Below are 22,347 nucleotides of genomic sequence, written 5' to 3'. Positions count from 1 at the left end.
TGCACAGAGCCCATCAGCCTTCCTGTGTTTAAGTCAATTAATAGTATTCGTATTTAATCATTTCAAGACCAAATTTATGTGAAATTAAATTGCTCAGGCATTCACTTTGTTGAGGTCTGATCAGTCGCAATCATTTACAAAGGAGATCTATGCAACATTAATGTTCCAATACAGGACTAAAGACCAATCATTATTCCAATCAACAATCAAAGACCAGTCATTATCAATGTTGATCAATATTGATTGAGAGCTGCTTTATCAAACCGATTTACAAGAATTTCCGAATCTAAACAAGCGTACTTGAAATTTTAAAAAGTTCCAGATGACATGAAAAAGAAGAATGGTAACAACAGGAAAAGTCAACCATCCCAACGAAACTAACAATAAGAAACCTACGCCTAATCAGAGAAGTAGAGGTCCACTCACAAAATTATGCCAGTAATGCAAAGAAGCCTGGATATAAAGCAACAAACTGATAACTGCAAATCATAGAATCATAGAATTTACAATGCAGAAGGAGGCCATTCAGCCCATTGAGTCTGCACCGGCTCTTAGAAACAGCACCCTATTTAAGCCCAAGCCTCCACCCTACCCCATAACCCAGTAGCCCCACATAACCTTTTGGACACGAAGGGGCAATTTACCATGGCCGATCCACCTGACCTGCACATCTTTGGACTGCGGGAGGAACCCGGAGCACCCGGAGGAAGCTCACGCAGACACGGGGAGAACGTGCAACTCCACATAGACAATAACCTGAGGCTGGAATGGAACCTGGGTCTCTGGAGCTGTGAGGAAGCAGTGCTAACCACTGTCCTACAGTGCCGCTCTCTTGGCATGTAAAAGAATAGATTTGAAAGTAGAATTGTAACAGTATATTCAGATCATGTAAAAAAAATTACGCAAAACGCTATTCACCATGACGTCCTTTGTAACCTTAGCTGTGCAAACAAAGGATCATTCTGATTGCAGTTTTGTATTTCTTTTCAGATTTTCCCCATTTCCAAATCATTGACTCCCTGCTGAGGTGCAGCTTCACTGTAACCATTCCTCATGTACAAGCCAGGATGTTAAGCATCACCAAGCTATTCAGCCACAAGCTGGGTGCAGAGCTCCCTGTTCACACCTGATGTTCAGATCCATGTAGTTCCAGTTGGGGTGAACTGGTTACTTATCAGGAAGAGAGAATCTGTAACACATTTACCGTGGCCCCGGCTTAGATCAGGTAACTGAGCAGGGACTAAAAAGCAATGGCTCATTTCTTATCTGTATGATGCACTCAGTTGCTCACCAGATTAACTTGCTGAGCCATTGACAGCGAGTGTTGCAATGAGAAAAATAACATGCATTTACATTTTCCTGACAACTCAATTGAGTACTGTGCACCTTGTGCATTTCAACAATTTGCCAAAGAATATTGTAAGAATACTATACAGTTATAGAACATATTCGTTTCTTTTTGTTTTCATGTACGTCAGCAGGGTTACCTACTTTGAGTGTAAAAATGGTAGGAATTGATAACGTATGGGACAAAGTTGACAATACTAAATGCCACAAATTAAGTTTTCAATTCAGCGATAAACATTTGGAGGCTGCAGTCAAGTAAAAATGTAAAACTCTTCAAAACCATTGGGCAAAGAGAAGGGTCAGGGAAACATTTCCACCTTCGAAGAAAGTTGCACCGATGCTATTTGTAATGTAGGTTTCAATGATACATATTTCATAGATATACGTACATGTGTAAAGAATTTAGATAGGCATGTTGCTGAGCAATTAAAAATCCTGACAATCCTTTGTCAGCATTACGTTACTGAAAAACTGTTATTTTACAAAGATCACAGCAGCAATTTCACCAACTGTGCAACATCTACCAGCTTTTATTTTGACCAAAGGTTTTTCAGATACTTTGCTTTGGTGTTACAGAAATCATGACAAAATTAGCAACACTAATTAACAGTTCTGATGAATAACACTTTTTTCCCTAATTTGAAAATCGTACATTTTAAATCTACTAATTGCGCTAGTTAAGTGGCTGAAGCAGATTCACAGGCTGATTATTTTTCAAAAGAGAAAGAAATCAACACTGCTCAACTGTTAAATATAATAAATGTATGTAAAATTTAAAACTTACATTTGCACGTCCAGTCTGCACGACTTGATTTCCAGTTGTCACAATATTGGTGTAAATATTTTCCATTATAAATTCTAATATCCATATTTATGACAGAGAATACTTATGCTAACTTGGTATTCACAATATGGTCCAAGAGTTTCCACAATTCTCTCAAAATACTTACTACTTCCTTTTTCAGCAACCTATCACAATTATGAGGTTGAGAAGATCGTTATGTTTTTGAGACTGTCTTTAGTTTTAAGATATAATGAAGGTTGTCGTGTAACCTGTTCTGAATTCCATTTGACAGAAAGCCTGAGTGTTGTGATTGTTACAGATTGGGGTTGGGGGTTGGGGGGGGGCAGATTGATTCACTGGGAAGAAGATGTAAGTTGTTTATGCATAGAGACAATGGCAGCAGCTTGTGTGTTCAGTGGACAGACTGTAAGTCTCCAAAACCCAGGAGAATGTTGAGTTATACACAGTTGTGCTTTAACCTGCTCATTTAGTTCCAAGAGAGTTGGGTTCTTAAGGATAGTTCATCAGCATCTTTAACTGGATACAAGGCTCGTGTAATTCAGATTGCCATTTAATAGGCTTTGAGATGAGAGTGTTTAGAGAGAGAGACCTAAATTGGTGAGGTGTTAACAGGGAGATCTGCTTATCTTTGGAGAGAGGGGAAATCTCCAAAAAAACTCACACCATGAAAGACAGTTCTGAAAATCAAAGTTTCCAGGCTGGGAAAGGAAAAGATCAGAAGTAAACCCTGGGGCGCCAAGAATCAGCATGACCTGGTTCTGGGAAGATTGAACATCAATTTAAAGGGCAGTATAACATATACCTTATAGCGGGATTCTGGCAGTTGTGCTAAGCGTTTTGTTCTGTAGTTTAACGTATTAGTTGCTGAGTTAATAGCGCTTTTAGACTGTTAGTTATAGTGAACATCTTCAAACATGAAATTTTGTTGTCATCCATTCAGCTATTAGCTGGGAGTTCGAATTGCTTTTTAAAAGTTATTGGTCTCTACCCAGTTCATGACAGATCATTTTGTCCTCCATAACTGAAATATAAACTGAAATATAAAGGGCTGGTTTAGCACACTGGGCTAAATAGCTGGCTTTTAAAGCAGACCAAGGCAGGCCAGCAGCAGGTTCAATTCCCGTACCAGCCTCCCCGAACAGGCGCCGGAATGTGGCGACAAGGGGCTTTTCACAGTAACTTCATTGAAGCCTACTTGTGACAATAAGTAATTTTCATTTCATTCATTTCATTTCTAATGTTCGAACTAAGGGCTTAAACAAAGTGAAAGCAAAAAAAACAAACAACAATTTGCTAATTCACAATTAGATTATCTTCTGTAGCTTTGCCTTACTTCTGTTGTGGGCAAAGTCTTGGAAAGGTTTATAAGAGATAGGATTTATAATCATCTAGAAAGGAATAATTTGATTAGGGATAGTCAATACGGTTTTGTGAAGGGTAGGTCGTGCATCACAAACCTTATTGAGTTCTTTGAGAAGGTGACCAAACAGGTGGACGAGGGTAAAGCAGTTGATGTGGTGTATATGGATTTCAGTAAAGCGTTTGATAAGGTTCCCCACGGTAGGCTATTGCAGAAAATACGGAGGCATGGGATTAAGGGTGATTTAGCAGTTTGGATCAGAAATTGGCAGCTGTAAGAAGACAGAGGGTGGTGGTTGATGGGAAATGTTCAGCCTGGAGTTCAGTTACTAGTGGTGTACCACAAGGATTTGTTTTGGGGCCACTGCTGTTTGTCATTTTTATAAATGACCTGGAGGAGGGCGTAGAAAGATGGGTGAGTAAATTTGCAGATGACGCTAAAGTCAGTGGAGTTGTGGACAGTGCGGAAGGATGTTGCAGGTTACAGAGGGACATAGATAAGCTGCAGAGCTGGGCTGAGAGGTGGCAAATGGAGTTTAATGCAGAAAAGTGTGAGGTGATTCATTTTGGAAGGAGTAACAGGAATACAGAGTACTGGGCTAACGGTAAGATTCTTGGGAGTGTGGATGAGCAGATAGATCTCGACACACGTTTTGTTTTATAAATTTAGAGTACCCAATTCATTTTTCCAATTAAGTGGCAATTTAACGTGGCCAAACCGCCTTCTCTGCACATCTTTTGGGTTGTAGGGACGAAACCCACGCAAACACGGGGAGACTGTGCAAACTCCACACGGACAGTGACCCAGAGCCGTGATCGAACCTGGGAGCTCAGCGCCGTGAGGCAGCAATGCTGACCACTGCGTCACCGTGCTGCCCCAGATCGGCAAACCTTTGTTGAGCTTTTGTTTTGTGTTCCATAAACTTTAAAAGAGAGAATGAAGAAGAAAGAGGGACAGAGTGCGTTTTCCTTCATGTAATGTTACCTCAGTTTTCAAAAAGAATTGTGAATTGAAGTTAACTAGTTACCCCACTTATGCGTTGTTGTCAAAAACATCAATGTTTATACCTGGAGACAAACATTCTAATTCTTGATTGTAAACCAACCTGGGAAATTGTGGATCCAATGTTGACAGAGGCAGGGGAGAAGGTAAGTGCTTTCACAGGGCTGCTTGTGGGCACTTCCCCCAAGGACCAGAACGGCACCCTCCCCCATCTCCTGGGTCAGGCCGATAGAGACCTGCTCCGGACACCTGCCCACCCAACTGGAGGCCAAGCCTGTCAATCAAGCTGAGTGTAGGATTCTGTCAAGTACAAAAGACACATGCTGTACAGTGTCTTTGCTAATATCCAGGCCTCAGGGTTTGAGTATCAATGTCCATCTCCTTGATTTACTTTTTGAACTTTAAAGAATATTTATAATTTAGTTACAAGCAAAAACCAAATAATATGTAATAAGTAATCTATGATATTTGAAATTATATGAGTTTTCTCTCACAAACATTGTGATAAGCATGAAGTATGACAAACAGGGCAGTATGCAATAGACTTGTGCAGGTTTTTGTAGATCAAAAAATCTTTGTAGAATTCAGTATTCTGCCAAATATGCTTTTATGCAACTGCTTCAACTAATGCATTTTAACTTGTAATTAAACGTGCTAAAAGGCAAGGTGTTCTTTCCCATCTTCTACATTTAACGAGATTCCATATGTGCATGCCACACACTGGAAAAGTAAAATGCAATTTCAAAGGAAACTTCCTGGAATGCAGCACTATACCCTTCATTGAATGATGCAGCACATGATGCACACATGTCTCCCTCCTCCCTTTCCAGAACTACTCTCCTGCCAAGGTTCGCCTCGCCTACCTTGCCAATGCCTGGACCTTGGCAGCGTGTCGTTCTTCCTGCTCTGCCAGTTTCTTTTTCTGGTTGTCAAATTCTTGCCTGAGGGCAGCAGAATGTTCCATCTCACCATCAAGCAGGTTTCGCAGTGATCTGGAAAAACGGAGTACCATCTGTTACACCAGGGCCATCAAAGGGATCTGGTGCAGCAAGTGCAAAGCTACATAATTTAAAAATACCACGCAACTTAGCGAAATGTTGGAGCTCCTCAACAGTTATGCTACTAACGCTTGCAGTAAAAGTGTACATTTTTGCTATTTTAAGAAATTTCACACATCCTTCAGAAATATACCCCACAGGCTGAATGAATAACACCAAATTGGCAAGAACGTCCCGCCAAGCTTTCTGAGGATGGGGAAATAAAATTGTAAATTAGTTATTTGGAGGTCTACAGCAGCATTTCTTCCACAAAGCTGGAAATTAAAGTTACTATCTATCAAGAGAATGCAAAATATAAATGCCTCCTTGTCACCTCGCACCCTTCAAACTCCACCTAAATTACCCCCTTCTATTAGTTTCTAAACTGAGTGACTCTTAACCTTTGGCAGTTCAACCCACCTTTACTGACCAGCTTTTCTACGCTTGACTTCACCAATCTCCTATCCTCTCTAAATGTTCACCAGCGTAGTGAGACTTTCATTTTTCTGACAGCCCAGTCTTTGGCCACAGTACCTTTGCAGCTGTTAATTTATTCAAATGCGACTTCCGGTTGCGGCTATGACTAGCTAAGTCGCACGTTTGGCTGCTCCTGCTACAAAGGTGTTTTCGGGCCGATTGGAGGGCCCCAACGGCGCTGTAAGGACAAATCCCGGTGGGGGAAGGATCCCTGAAGAGAACCAGACCAACTTTATGGTCGGTACCCGGAGTGGGGTGGTAAAGAGAGCAACAGCAGCTCCCAAAAAAAAGCGGGGGAAGAAGACCAAAATGGCGGCCGGTGGTGCACCCGAGGAATGGAGGAAATGGGCGGAGGAGCAGCAGGCCGCTCTCCTGCGCTTCTTTACGGAGCTGAAAATGGAGCTCTTGGAGTCAATGAATGCGACGACCACCAGGCTGATGGGAGCCCAGGCGACCCAAGAGGCGTCGATTCGGGAGCTGCAACAGGAGATGACTGCGAGGGAGGAGGAGGCCACGGTCCTCGTGGGAAAGGTAGAGGTGCACGAGGCACTCCACCTGAAATGGCAGAGCCGTTTTGAGGAGCTGGATACCCGAATGAGGCGGAAGAACCTGAGGATCTTGGGCCTGGCAGAAGGCCTGGAGGGGTCAGACCTCCCGGGATATGTAGCAGAAATGCTGAGCTCCCTGATGGGGGCAGGGGCCGTCCCTTCGCCCCTGGAGCTGGAAGAGGCCTACAGGGTCATGGCTAGGAGGCCAAGAGCAAATGAGCCCCCGAGGGCGGTGCTGGTGCGGTTCCAGCGACTTAGCGACCGTGAAAGAGTGCTGGAGTGGGCCAAGAGGGAAAGGAGCAGCAAGTGGGAGAATTCGACGGTGAGGGTCTATCAGGACTGGAGTGCGGAGGTGGCAAAGCGGCGGGCCCGGTACAACCGGACGAAGGCGGTGCTACATGCAAAACGGATCAGGTTCGGAATGCTGCAGCCAGCGCGCTTGTGGGTCACCTACAGGAACCAACACCACTATTTTGAGTCCCCAGAGGAGGCGTGGGCCTTTGTACAGGAAGAGAAACTGGACTCGAATTAGACCCAGGGGATACTTGGCGGCCGTAGCCGCTCGGGTACTTTCAGCTGAATTCTTTGTTTGGATTTTGAACTCTTGCTGTGGTTTTTCTTCTGATGTTTTTTCCCCCTTTGCCAACTTCCCTTAGTTATTGTTATTGTGGTTATTCATGGTTATTTATGGTTATTTATGCTGTTTGGTAGAGGGCGACTGTTAAGTACAATGTTATTTGTTATCTATCTGTTATTTATAATGTTAAGTTGGGGGGGCGGGACGGGGGGGAGAACAGATCGGGGATATGGGCTCCTAGGGGGGGTTCTTTACAGGCATGGACGGGGACGGGGGTGGAACTGAAGATGGCGGGGTGGGGTGTGGCAGGGCGAAAGCGCGGGCTTTCCTCTGTTTGCCCCGCGCGCGGGGCAGAGGAGGGGGGAGGGGAGGAGTGCGGGGCGTGGCTAGCAATGGCGACCTTTCCCGCGCTGGAGCGGGGCCAGGGAGGAGTGGCAAGGGGGGGGAGGCCCCCCCCCCCCGAGCCGGGGGGAGTCGGAGTGTGGCAGGAGCAGCCGGGTCAGCGTGAACCAGCTGACTTACGGGAGTACGATGGAGGGTACATCGCGGCTAGGAGGGGTCCTAGCCTGGGGGGGGAGGGGGGTTAGGGAGGGACACCGGGTTGCTGCTGAAAAGACCAGAAACGAGAAGTGGAGGACTGGAGAGGTGGGGGGAGGGGGACATCGCCATGGGGAGCGGGTCAGAAGGGGAGGGTCGACCCGGGGCGAGCAGGGAGCAGGACATGGCTAATCGGCAGGGGAGGGGGGCGGGTCGTCCCGCGACCCGGCTGATTACTTGGAACGTGAGGGGGTTGAATGGGCCGGTCAAGAGATCAAGGGTATTCTCACACCTGAAGGGACTGAAGGCTGATGTAGCAATGTTACAGGAGACCCATTTGAAGGTAGTGGACCAGGTTCGCCTGAGAAGGGGGTGGGTGGGACAGGTGTTCCACTCTGGATTGGACGCAAAGAACCGGGGGGTGGCGATTCTGGTGGGAAAGAGGGTGTCGTTCGTGGCGGAGGAGGTGGTGGCGGATAAGGAGGGTAGGTATGTGATGGTGAAGGGTAAGCTGCAGGGGGAGAAAGTGGTGATGGTCAACGTATATGCCCCGAACTGGGATGACGCGGGTTTTATGAGGCGCCTATTGGGCCTCATTCCGGGACTGGAGGCAGGGGGCTTGATCATGGGGGGGGACTTTAACACAGTGCTGGACCCCGGGCTAGACAGATCGAGCTCAAGGACCAATAGGAGGCCGGCAGCGGCAGAAGTGCTGAGGGGGTACATGGAGCAGATGGGAGGAGTAGACCCATGGAGGTTTGGTAGGCCGAGGGCGAGGGAGTATTCCTTTTTCTCCCACGTCCATAGAGTGTACTCCAGAATCGATTTCTTCGTGTTGAGCAGGGGGCTGATCCCGAGGGTACGGGAAGCTGAGTACTCGGCCATTGCGATCTCTGATCATGCACCACATTGGGTGGATGTGGAAATGGGGGAGGCGCGGGACCAGCGCCCGCTGTGGCGGCTGGATGTGGGGCTGTTAGCGGACGACGAGGTGTGTAAAAGGGTCCGGAAGAGCATTGAGAGCTATCTGGACTTGAATGACACGGGTGAGGTGCAGGTGGGGATGGTCTGGGAGGCCCTGAAGGCAGTGATCAGGGGAGAGCTGATCTCCATAAGGGCGCACAGAGAAAGAAAGGAGAGGCAGGAGAGGGAGAGGCTGGTGGGGGAGATATTGGAAGTGGATAGGAGATATGCGGAGGCACCAGAGGAGGGGCTGCTGGGAGAACGGCGCAGCCTGCAGGTCAAGTTCGACCTGCTGACCACCAGGAAGGCAGAGACGCAGTGGAGAAGGGCGCAGGGCGCGGTTTATGAGTATGGGGAAAAGGCGAGCAGGATGCTGGCACACCAGCTTCGCAAACGAGATGCGGCTAGGGAGATTGGGGGAGTGAAGGAGAGGGGCGGGAAGGTAGTGCAGAAGGGGCAAGAAGTGAACGGGGTCTTCAGGGATTTTTACAAGGAGTTGTATCGGTCTGAGCCGCCGACGAGGAGAGGGGGAATGGAGGACTTCCTAAACAAATTGAGGTTCCCAAGGGTCCAGGAGGGGCTGGTAGAAGGGCTGGGGGCGCCAATAGGGCTAGAGGAGCTAGTCAAGGGAATAGGTCAGATGCAGGCGGGGAAGGCGCCGGGGCCAGATGGGTTCCCGGTGGAATTCTATAAGAAAAATGTGGACTTGGTGGGACCGGTACTGGTACGAGCCTTTAATGAGGCGCGAGAGGTGGGGGTTCTGCCCCCGACAATGTCGCAGGCTCTGATCTCCCTGATATTGAAGCGGGATAAAGACCCCGTGCAGTGCGGGTCCTACAGGCCTATCTCGCTTCTGAACGTGGATGCCAAGTTGCTGGCAAAGATCCTGGCAGCTAGAATAGAGGATTGTGTGCCAGGGGTAATCCATGAGGACCAGACGGGGTTCGTGAAGGGGCGGCAGCTCAACACGAACGTGCGGAGATTGCTGAATGTAATTATGATGCCGGCAGTGGAGGGGGAGGCTGAGATAGTGGTAGCGCTGGACGCGGAGAAGGCATTCGATAGGGTGGAGTGGGAGTACCTGTGGGAGACGTTGGAACGGTTTGGGTTTGGGGAAGGGTTTATTAAGTGGGTGAAGCTGCTCTACTCGGCCCCGACGGCGAGTGTAGTGACAAACGGGAGGAGGTCGGAGTATTTCGGGCTCCACCGAGGGACCAGGCAGGGATGTCCCCTATCCCCCCTACTTTTCGCACTGGCGATTGAACCGTTGGCGATGGCACTGAGGGGTTCAGGGGGGTGGAGAGGACTGACTAGGGGAGGGGAGGAACATCGAGTATCGCTGTATGCGGATGATCTACTGCTGTATGTGGCAGACCCAGAAGGGGGAATGCCGGAGATAATGGAACTATTAGCAGAGTTTGGGGACTTTTCGGGGTACAAACTAAATTTGGGCAAAAGCGAGGTTTTTGTGATACACCCGGGGGACCAGGGAGAGGGTATTGGGAGACTCCCCTTCAAGCGAGCAGGAAAGAGCTTTAGGTACTTAGGGGTGCAGGTGGCAAGGAACTGGGGGACCCTCCACAAGTTGAACTTTTCCAGGCTGGTGGAACAGATGGAGGAGGAATCTAAGAGGTGGGACATGGTACCGTTGTCGCTGGCGGGGAGGGTGCAGTCAATCAAAATGACGGTCCTCCCAAGGTTCTTGTTTTTATTTCAGTGCTTGCCCATCTTCCTCCCTAGGGCCTTCTTCAAAAAGGTGACGAGTAGCATCATGAGCTACGTGTGGGCGCATGGCACCCCAAGGGTGAGGAGGGTCTTTTTGGAGCGGAGTAGGGACAGTGGAGGGCTGGCACTACCCAATCTTTCGGGGTACTACTGGGCGGCAAATGTGTCAATGGTGCGCAAGTGGATGATGGAAGGGGAGGGGGCAGCTTGGAAACGAATGGAGAGGGCGTCCTGTGGCAACACAAGCCTGGGGGCCCTAGTAACGGCACCATGGCCGCTCCCCCCCACGAGGTACACCACGAGCCCGGTGGTGGCGGCCACCCTCAAGATATGGGGGCAGTGGAGGCGACATAGGGGGGAAATGGGAGGTCTGTTGGCGGCGCCAATAAGAGGGAACCATAGATTCATCCCGGGGAACATTGACGGGGGATTTCAGAGCTGGTACAGGGTGGGCATACGGCAGCTGAAGGACCTGTTTATAGAGGGGAGGTTTGCGAGCCTGGGAGGGCTGGAGGAGAAGTTTGAGCTCCCCCCGGGAAACATGTTCAGATATTTACAAGTGAAGGCATTTGCTAGACGGCAGGTGGAGGGGTTCCCCCTGCTCCCCAGTAAGGGGGCGAGTGATAGGGTGCTCTCGGGGGTCTGGGTCGGAGGGGGGAAGATATCAGACATCTACAAGATAATGCAGGAGGCGGAAGAAGCATCAGGGGAGGAGCTGAAAGCCAAGTGGGAAGGGGAGCTGGGAGAGCAGATAGAAGACGGGACGTGGGCGGATGCACTGGAGAAGGTCAATTCTTCCTCCTCGTGTGCGAGGCTGAGCCTCATTCAATTTAAGGTGCTGCATAGAGCGCACATGACGGGGACAAGGATGAGCCGGTTCTTTGGGGGTGAGGACAGGTGTGTCAGATGTCTGGGAAGCCCAGCGAACCATGTGCATATGTTCTGGGCATGTCCGGTGCTGGAAGGGTTCTGGAAGGGGGTGGCAAGGACGGTGTCGAAGGTGGTGGGGTCCAGGGTCAAACCAGGATGGGGGCTTGCGATCTTTGGGGTCGGCGTAGAACCGGGGGTACAGGAGGCTAGGGAGGCCGGAATACTGGCCTTTGCGTCCCTAGTGGCTCGACGAAGGATATTAATTCAATGGAAGGACGCGAGGCCTCCAAGCGTTGAAACTTGGATTAACGATATGGCTAGCTATATTCAGCTAGAAAGGATCAAATTTGCCCTGAGAGGGTCGGTACAGGGATTCTCCAGGCGGTGGCAACCTTTCCTTGACTTTTTAGATCAGAGATAGACGTTCGGGGTCGTGGCAGCAGCAACCCGGGGGGGGGGGGAGGGGGGGGAGGGAGGGAGGGGGGGGAGGGAGGGAGGGGGGGGGAGGGAGGGGGGGGGAGGGGGGGGGGGAGGGAGGGGGGGGGGGAGGGGGAGGGGAGGGGGGGGGCAGCAAGGGTCGTGGGGGGACATGCACGACTGTAACGCGGGCAAGCCTGCTCGCTGCTCATGTCTGAAACTGTAGGCTGCCTTGTTTGTTAAGGTTGCCTGGGGGGGGGGGGGGGGGGGAGGACTGGTGCGCGCGAGAGGGCGGGCGAGGGAGGGACATTTGCCTAGGGGGATTGTGTTGTAAATAATTTAAAAATTAGTAGGGGTAAATGTTTGTATGGAAAAACTCTCTCAATAAAAATTATTTAAAAAAAAAAAAAAAATTTATTCAAATGCCCCCTTGCCTTGGGCGTTTTGTGCCACTGTCCCCAGTAAAATCTTAATTATCTTCCATGTTGCTCCCCAGTACTGCTTCTATCTTTACCCTCTAAAGTCTGTGTGGTGTAACATTAAGCAGACCAGATACATAGCTGAGCCATTCATTGCCAGGTGTAGCTTGGCAATCAAGCTCTCCACTGCAAACACTATATAATATTCTTTGATTGTGCCCCATCCACCCTCAGCCCGAACAGTAATAATTAGCTCAGATTTCTTAGTCAACAATATAGAGATGACTCACTCCCCCATTCTAAAGCTTCCTCGTCATCAGTCTATCACCCAAAGCCAAATTTCATTCAGTTTTCCCTCCACGTAATCCGAATTTCCCTTCTCTCATTTGTCCCCGTCTGCCGTCTCCTATTTATCCATCCATGAGAACTACTTTCTGATCCCTTCAACCATTTGCACTGAACCCACGACCACCGAGTTCTATTCCTGAACATACTGTCATGTAATAAGAACATAAGAACTAGGAGCAGGAGTAGGCCATCAGGCCCCTCGAGCCTGCTCCACCATTCAATGAGATCATGGCTGATCTTTTGTGGACTCAGCTTCACTTTCCGGCCCAACATCATAACCCTTAATCCCTTTATTCTTCAAAAAACTATCTATCTCTATCATAAAAACATTTAATGAAGGAGACTCAACTGCTTCACTGGGCAAGGAATTCCATAGATTCACAACCCTTTGGGTGAAGATGTTCCTCCTAAACCCAGTCCTAAATCTACTTCCCCTTATTTTGAGGCTATGTCCCCTAGTTCTGCTTTCACCCACCAGTGGAAACAACCTGCCCACATCTGTCCTATCTATTCCCTTCATAATTTTATATGTTTCTATAAGATCCCCCCCGCATCCTTCTAAATTCCAACGAGTACAGTCCCAGACTACTCAACCTCTTGTAATCCAACCCCTTCAGCTCTGGGATTAACCTAGTGAATCTCCTCTGCACACCCTCCCGTGCCAGTACGTCCTTTCTCAGGTAAGGAAACCAAAACGGAACACAATACTCCAGGTGTGGCCTCACTAACACCTTATACAATTGCAGCATAACCTCCCTAGTCTTAAACTCCCTCCCTCTAGCAATGAAGGACAAAATTCCATTTGCCTTCTTAATCACTTGTTGCACCTGTAAACCAACTTTTTGCGACTCATGCACTAGCAAACCCAGGTCTCTCTGCACAGCAGCATGTTTTAACATTTTATCATTTAAAATAATCCCTTTTGCTGTTATTCTTACCAAAATGAATAACCTCACATTTGTCAACATTGTATTCCATCTGCCAGACCCTAGCCCACTCACTTAACCTATCCAAATCCCTCTGCAGACTCACTGGCCTATAATTACCCACTTTCTGTCTACCTCTTTTTTTAAACAGTGGTGTCACGTTTGCCAATTTCCAATCCACCGGTGCTATATTGCTACAATCTGCATTTAAATAGCATGTTTATCATAGTAAAATGTCCATAAGTGCTTATCAGGAACCTAATCAAATAAAAATCGTAAGAACGCAGCCATCGCAAAGGGTATAGGACTAGATGAGATGGGGAAGGCACTGGTGGAACTTGAGACAACATAGGTCAGGAATCACCGGGATGAATTGGGAATGGGAATTGGTGTGAGTTAGAACACGGACAGCAAAATTTTGCATAAGCACAAGATTATGAAGGGTGGAAGATGTGAGGTCAGCCAGGAGACTATCATAGTCTGGAGGTAACAGATGTTGCTGTGAAATACAAATGATTGTTGCCGTAGTTCTATGCACTAGTTAATTTCCACCCAAACTACTCATAAGAAATAAAATTAGTATTTTCTAAAGGCATGAAATGTCACAAAATATAAATGAATAGGAGAACAAGATATTAGAATTCAAAGAGTCAAAGGAATTCTAAAAGCAAAAACTTTTCATTTGGATTTAACCTAATTAGCTGCAGAACTGTATGGAATCACCGTGTGCAATTCTGCGTGCATCTTCAATCTAAGCACAGCTTTTCATTCACATATCTGACACAATTTTTCGATACAGGCTAAATAACAGTCTGTGCAAATGGGTAATTTAAATTTAAATCTGTTTCAGCAAGTCATGGCCTATTCCCTGACTTTTGCATTTGATGTACTGATGCACAGCTACAGAGAACTTGATTTGGTCAATCTAAATTTCAAAGCCCTCTCCCATGTGTAACCAGTAGCATGCATACTATAGGGAGCAGAAAGCAGAGAGCAAGCAAGTATCAACTTGAACTAAACTTCAATTTCCTAGTTATTGATAAAGTACATAATAATTGAAAATGTATAATAATTGTGATTTGCATAATAATGGGAAAATGTAATAAATAACAGTTTTTACAAAAAATATCAAGTTGACAGAAGCAAGTGCCAAAGCCACAATAAACGTTACATACAATGTAGCTAAATAGGTATATAAACATTTTTCTGACATTTGCAAATTACAAAAATAATGATTTGATCTTAACACAAGGCAGAGGCTCCGAACAATTAGCTCCAAGTAAATTTCCACTTAAAGTAAAACCAAACAAAAATGTCACACAACCCTAATGGCTCAGTGCTGATATAGTGGAGTAATGATTCACACAGACCAAGGAAGTCATAGGTTTGAACCTTTGCCTGCACCACATTAGGTAATCTCATCCTAGCTGGCAGTGGCTAGTCCGACTGCCCACACCAACACCAGAATCACAAGGCAAAAAGAAAAATAATCGTGTGTTCCAGCACACAGTTACTGACCATTAACCATTGCTGAAAAGAAATACTGGGTTACACAGGTTCACAGGAGTTTGCAGATTAGAAACAGGCCATTGAACCCAACCCACCCCTGCCAGCATTAACCCTCCACACAAGCCTCGTTCCTACCCCTGTTCGTCTAACCTTTTCAGCATAACCTTCCATTCTTTTTTCCCTCAAGTGTTTATCTGGATTTCACTGAAATGTTATTCACCTCAACTATCCCGTATAGTAGCAAGTTCCATATTCGTATCTCTCCTTAAATAAAGGCGTTTCTCCTGAATTTGGTCTCGCCTTCATCAGAGGCTATCTGATGTTATGGCACAGCAGGGACCGCATTAGTTAGAGTTAAAAGTATTCGTCATCCCCACACCTTCAGTGTCTAGTTTGTTGGCAATTATAAGTTAGCAACACAGCAGAGGACCATTCAGCCCCTGTTCCACCATTCAATGAGATTATGGCTGATCTGCATATTAACTTCATCCGCCTACCTTGGCACCTTTATAATCTTCTCGAGCAAAAGTCTATCAATTTCATATTTAAAATGATTAACTGAGCAACCATCTATTTATTTGTGGGCGAGCGTTTCACCCTTGCACCAAGTCTCATACCTCTATAAGCGTCACACTCAGGTAATATATTTGCTAATATCCTCACTCTTCTTTCTACATTAGATTTTCCTTACGTTTCCCCTTAGGATTTTACCTCCCACCACAAATGGAAGGAAGTGCTCAGCTTTTTACAAACTTTAAACATTTCTGCACTTGTGCAGGAGCTGAGCGGATATATAATTAGATAAGTAATTACGCACAGAGAAGAGCTTCCCCCAATGGAAGCAACCTGTAAATAAATGTGACGTCTTTGCAAAATGGCAAAATAACTTAACCATTGGACCACAAAGTTTAAGCAAAAGAATCAGATTTGGTGAAACAATTCTACAAATCCTTAGCTAACATAGCAAGAAGTCTCACAACACCAGGTTAAAGTCCAACAGGTTTGTTTGGAATCCCTAGTTTTCGGATCAGGTGAATCATCCCTCAGGTGAATGATGATGGAGCTACGCTCCGAAAGCTAATGATTCCAAACAAAACTGTTGGACTTTAACCTGGCTTGTAAGGCTTCTTACTGTGCCCACCCCAGTCCACGCCTGCAACTCCACATCTTAGCTAACATTGTAAAGAGTACAGAAGACATATTTTGTTACTTTTCTCAATTGCTAGAGAAAGTATAATTTTATAAGCATATGAAGAGACCAAAAAAATAGCTGTGGACTTAATATCTTATCAAAGTTTCCACTAGTTCAATTCATTTGCAAAAGCCAGCAATTACTGCAAATTTAAGCTTTAACCCAACGATCACTCAATATCTGCTTAACTTACTGCATGGAGGAGATGTAAACTTCAAACAATACCTGTTTTGTTCATCCAATTCGTCTTTTCTGTTCATCATGGCTACAATGGCTTGACGTAGTTCATCTGAGGAAGCAAACCTTATGTTAATAGGCATACTGACGGTATAACGAATGCAAAAATAATTATTTTACCATGCCACACATTCCTGAGCCGGAAATGCTGGTGTTTCACTTGTCCTATTGTATTCAAAAATTTCACGGAGAATGAATGTTTGCTGGAGGACGACAAAGAGGCTGAGAAATACCCATTTTTAAAAAGAGAAACGAAAGTACCCTGGAGATAAAAGGGTCAACTGCTCAAACATCTTATGGTGGCTGGAGTGAAATGAAGTGGATGTGGTGTTCTCTATCTTCCAGAAAGTCTTTGTCAAAGACTTTACAGAAGAATAAAGAGTGATGAAAATTATGGAGTATGGATTGAGGAGCAGGATAGAAAATTAAATTAGAATTAGTTAGAAGGCAGGAAACAGAGAATAGCTGTTAAGAACAGACCTTCTGGGTGCTTGGAAGTAGTTGGCAGTATTCCACTGTTTTATTTAGGGGTCGTTTGTGCTCCCTGCAAACAACAGTGATACAGATTGGGGCTGGAAAGAATGGTGTCCAAATTTGAAGTGAAAACTTAAGATAGGAGGAAGAGTAAATAATCCTCAAAAAAACCAAAGGAACTGCAAGAGTGCAATATTATAGAATTAATAAGATAAATAGTGGCAAATGGAATCCAAAGTCAGTCAATGTGAGACCTTACCCTTTGGTTAAAAAAAGCTTCGAAAGATTTGAGGGTTCAGGTTAACAACACAGTAAAAGCATTACCCCCAGGCATTAAGGTCAATAAAAATGGAATGTTAAGTTTTATGACAAGACTTATAAAACCCCAGTTGAAATATTTGGTGATATTTTCCACACACACCGACACACACACACACACACACAGAGCCGGCATACCACTGACTGGCGGCAACATCTTCTGGTCCTGCTGTTGTCAAAGAGGTTTCAGAATCACAGAATTTACATTGCAGAAGGAGGCCATTCAGCCCATCGAGTCTACACCGGCCCTTGGAAAGAGCACCCTACCCAAGTCCACACCTCCACCCTATCCCTGTAACCCAGTAACCCCACTCAACCTTTTTGAACACTAAGGGAAATTTAGCATGGCCAATCCACCTGCATTTCTTTGGACTGTGGGAGAAAACGGAGCACCCGGAGGAAACCCACGCAGACACGGGGAGAACGTGTAGACTCCGCACAGACAGTGACCCAAGCTGAGAATCGAACCTGGGACTCTGGAACTGTGAAGCAACTGTGCTAACCACTATGCTACAGTGCTGCCCCGTTGTGTGCACCCCGTGCCGCCGGGAAGGGAATCGCTGGAAAATTAAAGCCAATGTATGTAGCTTTGGGCCACACAGTACAGGAAATGAGTTAAGATAAGAAAGAGGGTAAAATATAGATTCACCAGTAGGCCATTTGGGATGATCAAATACAAATATGAAGACTTGAAAAATTGGGGCTGTTTAATTAGAATAGAGGTGGACACAGGGTGATTGATATAGGCGTTTGAAACTATGAAGGGATAGGACAGAGTAGATAGAATCTGACCGAGTTCAGTGATAGAGTGGTCTCAAAAAGGATTAAATTCATTATTCACACATTGAATGAAGGACAAAACTCGAACCAGTCTTTTCCTTAACACAGGTTTATTCATAAAACCACAGAGCACAGGTACAGACTTCCCTTTTCCTTCCTCCACAATGATGTAGATCAGTTCTTGTACACTTAAGAATAATTCCCTAACCTTTCCCCAAATAGCTACTCTCGTTACCAACTAAAGCATGCAGTGCATTGTAACAGGATTCCAACATTAGCAAAGAGGGCGGAGCTAACAATTGGATTGGATTGGATTGGATTTGTTTATTGTCACGTGTACCGAGGTACAGTGAAAAGTATTTTTCTGCAAGCAGCTCAACAGATCATTCAGTACATGGGAAGAAAAGGGAATTGAACAGAATTCAAGAAAATACATGAGAATACATAATAGGGCAACACAAGATATACAATGTAACTACATAAGCATTGGCATCGGATGAAGCAGACAGGGTGTAGTGTTAATGAGGACAGTCCATAAAAGGGTCATTTAGGAGTCTGGTGACAGTGGGGAAGAAGCTGTTTTTGAGTCTGTTCGTCCGTGTTCTCAGACTTCTGAATCTCCTGCCCGATGGAAGAAGTTGGAAAAGTGAGTAAGCCGGGTGGGAGGGATCCTTGATTATGCTGCCTGCTTTCCCCCGGCAGCGGGAGGTGTAGATGGAATCAATGGATGGGAGGCAGGTTTGTGTGATGGACTGGGCGGTATTCACGACTCTCTGAAGTTCCTTGCAGTCCTGGGCCGAGCAGTTGCCATACCAGGCTGTGATGCAGCCCGAGAGGATGCTCTCTATAGTGCATCTGTAAAAGTTGGTAAGGGTTAATGTGGACATGCCAAATTTCCTTAGTTTCCTGAGGAAGTAAAGGCGCTGTTGTGCTTTCTTGGTGATAGCGTCGACATGAGTGGACCAGGATAGATTTTTGGTGATGTGCACCCCTAGGAATTTGAAACTGCTCACCATCTCTACCTCGGCTCCGTTGATGCTGACAGGGGTGTGTACAGTACTATGCTTCCTGAAGTCGATGACCAGCTCTTTAGTTTTGCTGGCATTAAGGGAGAGATTGTTGTCGTTGCACCACTCCACTAAGTTCTCTATCTCCCTCCTGTATTCAGACTCATCGTTGTTCGAGATCCGGCCCACTATGGTCGTATCGTCAGCAAACTTGTAGATGGAGTTGGAACCAAGTTTTGCCACGCAGTCGTGTGTGTACAGGGAGTAGAGTAGGGGGCTAAGTACGCAGCCTTGCGGGGCACCGGTGTTGAGGACTATTGTGGAGGAGGTGCTGGTGGTACAATAAATGTAAGCGAACAACAGACAGCAAGAGAAACCTTATTTCATAACAAGACTGGAAATGCAGGACTCGAGTTAGTGATTGAAGCAACATTTAAGCCATATCAACATTTAAGAATGGTTAACTAAGCGGTTGAAGGAAAGGGAAATATGGGACATGGTAACAGTGAGAAGCATGAAATTAAGCCTCCTTCTTATTTAGGGAATAAAAACCAACATAGAATGGCGGGGACAAAGTGCCTTTTTTCCATGTTGTAATTTGAAGTCGAAGGGTATTATAAAGAGAATCTCTTCCACATCAGGAATTAAATCTTAGCCCGTCCACTACACATTTACTTCTCTAATTATCCACATTTTTTTTTGTAAATTGCAGACGTCAAGGGACTACTATTTAATGTGATTCTTCTCTAATTTCATGGAATGCTGCATAATTTCAGGGTAATTTCCAGATTCACAGGGTTGTGCAAAACAGGAATTTGAAAGAAATTATATTAACACAAGAGAAAAGGCAACACTAAAGATGCAAATTAATTAAAATAATTAAGACATGTACATGCACACATAACTCAAATGTAAAATATGTTATTATGACCAGTACTGAACAGGGCTTCAATTTCAATCTGTGCTTTTTCAACCAAAGCCTCATTGGTTTTGCAATATGTTAATTAGGTCACAAGTTTAGAAGAGATTGTAAATAGTCGCAGAAGACAGGCACGATTACTCTGAAGAGAAAATAACAGCGAGAGAGAAAAATATTTATTGTAAGGGTATTAATTTGCTCAACAAAACCCTGTAGATGAAATTAAATATAGTGTCAATATCAACAATGCTTAACATTACTTACAATGTCTAATTTTGTTTGTAACAGTTAATGCAGGCAGAGACGGTACCCGTAATTTAGTTAGATGAGGCTTAAATTACGCAGAGAACCATTTTAACAATCACTGTGGAACCTCAGAAGAACTCCAAGTCTCAGTAAACTTGAACTGTGGTTCTCCAGAGAGAATGAATGGAGCACCAAATAATATCAACACCAACTGCATTCTGATGAGGGTTCACCCATCCATAGGATTGGGGGATACTTGTTTTGAATGAGGTCTAAGTGACGATGGGCTACCCAAGTAGGTCAATGTTGGGGTTGGTTACCCAGACAGCTTGAGTGTTGGTTTGGGAGTTTGGGCTCCACCCTCTGGTGGCAGGCCTAGTCCACTGATATTAACATCTGATCCGCAGATTACTTATTCATTTATAATTCAGACCCACGCGATTAATTTTGTTAAACGTCTTTGTTTAAATTTTGTTTAAACAGGACTATTTTAGGCTCAACGTACTGTGAAACTAGTCTCTTTGTCAACAGTTTTGCACCAGTTCCTGAAAGTGACTTTCCCTTCCTCATCTAGAAGCTGTACCTTTTTACGAATGATACTTGAGGTTGGACTAGCGAATGTTTTAAATAATGGATTATGCATTAATTATTTTAAGAAATGCGTTTACTGGATTAAATTTAGTTTTTGCACATCTTCTTTGACAGTGAAATAATATTAAACAGGTCAAATAAAGTATAAAAGTAATTCAGAGGAACAATCAATTATATAGCAGTGCAATAAAAAATCAAGTGTATATGTGTGTCCAATAGGTTGTTGTGATGCGTGGATGAAGAAAGTTAGCATTTTATCCACTTGTGTGCTCGTTTACATCTCATTTTCAGCCTCCGCTGCTGGCTATCAGCAACGTACCAGACACACAAATGTACAGATCGTTTCCTGTCAGTACACGGCCTCTCCATGGCAAATCTTCAGCCGTGTCTCCTCGTGGTGACACTCAGAAACCGGGTCCCTCGTGGTCCCAGGCTAAAGCTTCAGAGGAGCTCAGATGAGGTTTGACCCCCGGACGTGAAGGCTACCCAGCATGTGGACACGCCCTGGCATTCATGAACCATGTGGGTGAATAGCTCCACTGTCTTGCAGATACCTCGGGAGAGTTAAAGACTAAGGAGATTAACCCTGGCAAAAAATCTGGAATGGAGTTCAAAGGCAGGCTGATGTCTAAATGTCATCTTTCTGCCAACTCCTGCAACCAAGCCAGAGCCAAATGTAGTGCTTTGCATTTCTTTGGATTCAACAAAGTAGTCACAAGGGGGACCCTGATATTTAAGTAGTCCAGAGTCTGCATGTGTTTTTCTCAGGCTTGCACCACGAAAGGACACCGCACTTTCACTACACAGCATTAACGCAACTCACAAGTCAGCAATTACAAGTGCTCCATTCCAGCTGCTCCAAGAGAAATATCATGAACAAAGGTGATCACTATATAGTGTCTTCATCAATCACACCAAAGCATTCGACCATGCGAGCAGGAGCAGTCTATTTAAGCTACTGGTGAAATTGGATGCCTGCTGAAGCTGCTCAATGTAGTCTCCTCACCATGACAACATAATGGATACGGTCAGCTATGATGGGGCAACATTAGAATCCATTGAGATCCGCAGAGTCGTCAAACAGAGTTGTGTTCTCGAACCAACAGTCTTTGACATACTCTTCACTTTGCTGCTGTCATATGCCTTCAGATCATCTACAGAGTGTCTATTTATATACCAGAACTGACAGAAACCTTGCTTCCTGAGTTCCAAGACAGAGGTGTGCCATGTCCTCACCAGACAGTTGCTCTGCACTGACATTCCATACCATGGTACACCTTTAGCAGCAAATTACAAACTCGCTCATGTCAGGAGAGTGTGGTTGACCACCAGCATCAGGAAGACAAATGTTATGGTCCAGGATGTTGCCATACCGCCATCTATCAGCACTGCAGTGTGACACTGGAGGCTGTTGATAGTTTCACATAATTCAGCTCCACAATCACCAGCAATCTGTCATTTTTTTAAAATTATTTTTTTAGAAATTTAGAATGCCCAATTCATTTTTTCCAATTAAGGGGCAATTTAGCTTGGCCAATCAACCTACCCTCCACATCTTTGGGTTGTGGGAACGAAACACACGCAAAGACAGGGAGATTGTACAAACTCCACACGGACAGTTACCCAGAGCCGGGATTGAACCTGGGTCCTTGGCGCCGTGAGGCGGCAGGGCTAACCCACTGTACCACCGTGCTGCCCGAGCAATCTGTCATTTGA

General features: G+C 45.6%; 1 protein-coding gene across 5 annotated transcripts in view; it reads right to left on the bottom strand.

The window, feature by feature from the left end:
- Positions 1–22,347, bottom strand: part of snx29 (sorting nexin 29) — a 596,020-nt gene that overhangs the window by 462,740 nt on the left and 110,933 nt on the right. For all 5 annotated transcript variants that reach the window (XM_038821149.1, XM_038821148.1, XM_038821150.1 and 2 more), the window contains 2 exons: positions 16,285–16,348; positions 5,378–5,506 (listed from right to left, as the gene is read on the bottom strand). In XM_038821149.1, the coding sequence (XP_038677077.1) occupies positions 5,378–5,506; positions 16,285–16,348 (193 nt within the window). The remainder of the gene's footprint in view (positions 1–5,377; positions 5,507–16,284; positions 16,349–22,347) is intronic.

The sequence above is a fragment of the Scyliorhinus canicula genome, chromosome 15 (genome assembly GCF_902713615.1).
Source record: "Scyliorhinus canicula chromosome 15, sScyCan1.1, whole genome shotgun sequence".
Lineage (NCBI taxonomy): Eukaryota > Metazoa > Chordata > Chondrichthyes > Carcharhiniformes > Scyliorhinidae > Scyliorhinus > Scyliorhinus canicula.
Note: the sequence above shows the minus strand (reverse complement) of the source record. Positions and strands in the feature narration are given on the sequence as shown.